The following is a 2,354-nucleotide window of genomic DNA, read 5'->3' as shown; positions in this document are numbered from 1 at the left end:
GATTTAGGGCTTAGGGTTTACGTTTAGGGTTTAGAGTTGATGTTTTAGGGTTTAGCTTTGAAGGTTTAGGGTTTATGGTTGGAATTTCAGAAAAATATAAGGTTTAGGGTTTAGGGTTTACGTTTAGGGTTTAGAGTTGATGTTTTAGGGTTTAGCTTTGAAGGTTTAGGGTTTATGGTTGGAATTTCAGAAAAATATAAGGTTTAGGGTTTAGGGTTTACGTTTAGGGTTTAGAGTTGATGTTTTAGGGTTTAGCTTTGAAGGTTTAGGGTTTATGGTTGGAATTTCAGAAAAATATAAGGTTTAGGGTTTAGGGTTTACGTTTAGGGTTTAGAGTTGATGTTTTAGGGTTTAGAGTTGAGTTTTAGGGTTTAGGGTTTGAATTTAGGTAATCAAAAGGTTATAAATGTCTTTTACCCTTCATTAAAGATGAGGGTAAAAGTGGTTAACGTAAACATGAAAAATGGTAACTTGAAAATGATATTTTTGACAATTTTCCTATTTACAATTTATTATTAATTATAAAATGAATTGATCTTGTAAATAAATTTATTTATCTTAAATATTATTAGTTAAATAGAAGTGATTAATAAAAAATTTAATATGTTTTAGTCATTTTATTAATATGTGTAAAAAAATTTAAGTGATACTTTTTATTTACGAAACGGAAGGAGTGTGAGATTCCAATTCAAAACACTTGATACTAAATAAATTGATTCTTAATCTTTATATATTATTTCATAATTTCTTCTACTGGGAATATGGAATTTTGTCATTAACAAATAATTTTGATTACATTGAAAACTTAAATAGGTTTAAAAATGTATTTCCAGCTCATTCCCAAACATGAATCACGAGATTACACCATATGAAAATGAATTTATATATGTAAAAAAATTTGTGATTGGAAATGGGATGAAGCATGAGTTTTGTCTACCCCCATAAATAAATAAAGCACATAATCTTATGGGTGTTAAAGTATTAATAACAATTATTGAAAAATATATTGGCAAAAGAAAAAGTATATAGAGAAGGAAATGAGCCGTAGTGGTTATAACGTCAGTGCAGCTTCTAGGGAAGGCTTCTTCTTCTTCCTCATTCCTCACAAACGGTCAAACTCTGCCTCTCTTTCTTCCTCTTCTTCTTTAATTCTTAATCCACCAAACATAAACACATTCCTAATCAGATCTCCACTCTCCGATTCTCCTGTTCCTTCTCTGTCGGCAGTTACAAACCCTTTGCGTTTCCTAGAAACCCACCATTTATCTCCTTAAATCAGAGAGTCCTCACTCAAACTTAACAACTTCTCTTTTCTCCGTCTCTCTGTTTCAAGAATGTCCTGTTTCTTAACTTGTGTACGTTTCGATGACTCGACCACCGACAAGAAACCCAAGATTACTGGATCTGTCTCTGTCTCCGGCATAACATGTTATACCTGGGGCGATGTAGAGTCTCTCACCTCAAATTTCTCTAGACTCATCGGTTCCGGTGGCTACAGTAGTATCTACTTGGCTCGTTTGTCTGGCGCCAAAAAAGCGGCTTTCAAGGTTCATGTGGGTAGCCACCGTCTTTACCAGGTGTTTAGATCTGAGCTCGAGATCTTGCTTCGTCTTCAACATCCTCACATTGTCAAGCTTCTCGGTTACTTCGACGATTCAGGTTCCCAATAGGCCTTTGAATTATGTACATCAGACATGAAAAAGTCAAAATACTTTAATTAAAAATATTTTATTTGATAAATGAGAATTCGGCCAAAAAAACACTCAACTTTGCACGAATTGCCAAAAGAAACATGAATTTTTGGGCTGACCAAAAAAACACCAAACTTTCATTGACTTTAAAATTAATTAACAATGTTTTCGTTGACTTGCCAATTTAGCACGCCGTCAACAAATTTAACAGAAATATTTGACGTCGTTTATTGTTGGCGTTAAGTGAAACGACGTCGTTTTCAAATGAGATGAAACGACGTCGTTTTACATGATTTGAAATTAAAAATATGTAGACCCCTGGATTCGAACCCAGGTTGTTTGGTCAAATGGCAAGGTCTTTTACCACTAGGCTAGTGGAACTTTCAATGTTCTTACTAACATGTTTACTTTTATGTGGTACTAATTGAAAATAAAAATATTCTCTAAAAACTTAAAAAAATCTTTAAAATTGCAAAAAATTGAAAAATAAGAAATTTTTTATAAAATCAATTTTGAAATTAAAATTGAAAATAAATTTTATTTTTCTTTTTAAAAAATAAAAACTCTTCCAAAATTTTCTATAAAATTAAAACGAACTTTAAATTCCAAAAAATTGAAAAAAAATAAAGAAATTTTTTATAAAATTAATTTTGAAATTAAAAT

General features: G+C 31.4%; 1 protein-coding gene across 1 annotated transcript in view; it reads left to right on the top strand.

Moving 5' to 3' along the window:
- Window positions 1-1,019: 1,019 nt before the first annotated feature.
- The window catches only part of LOC106301130 (probable receptor-like protein kinase At1g33260), a 3,518-nt gene continuing 2,183 nt past the window's right edge, over window positions 1,020-2,354 (top strand). Inside the window, exon 1 of the mRNA XM_013737456.1 lies at window positions 1,020-1,659. Coding sequence (XP_013592910.1) covers window positions 1,335-1,659 — 325 coding nt within the window. The 5' untranslated portion in view covers window positions 1,020-1,334. The remainder of the gene's footprint in view (window positions 1,660-2,354) is intronic.

This window comes from Brassica oleracea, chromosome C6 (assembly GCF_000695525.1).
Source record: "Brassica oleracea var. oleracea cultivar TO1000 chromosome C6, BOL, whole genome shotgun sequence".
In the NCBI taxonomy this organism is placed as follows: Eukaryota; Viridiplantae; Streptophyta; class Magnoliopsida; order Brassicales; family Brassicaceae; genus Brassica; species Brassica oleracea.
This window is presented reverse-complemented; position numbering and strand designations above follow the sequence as displayed.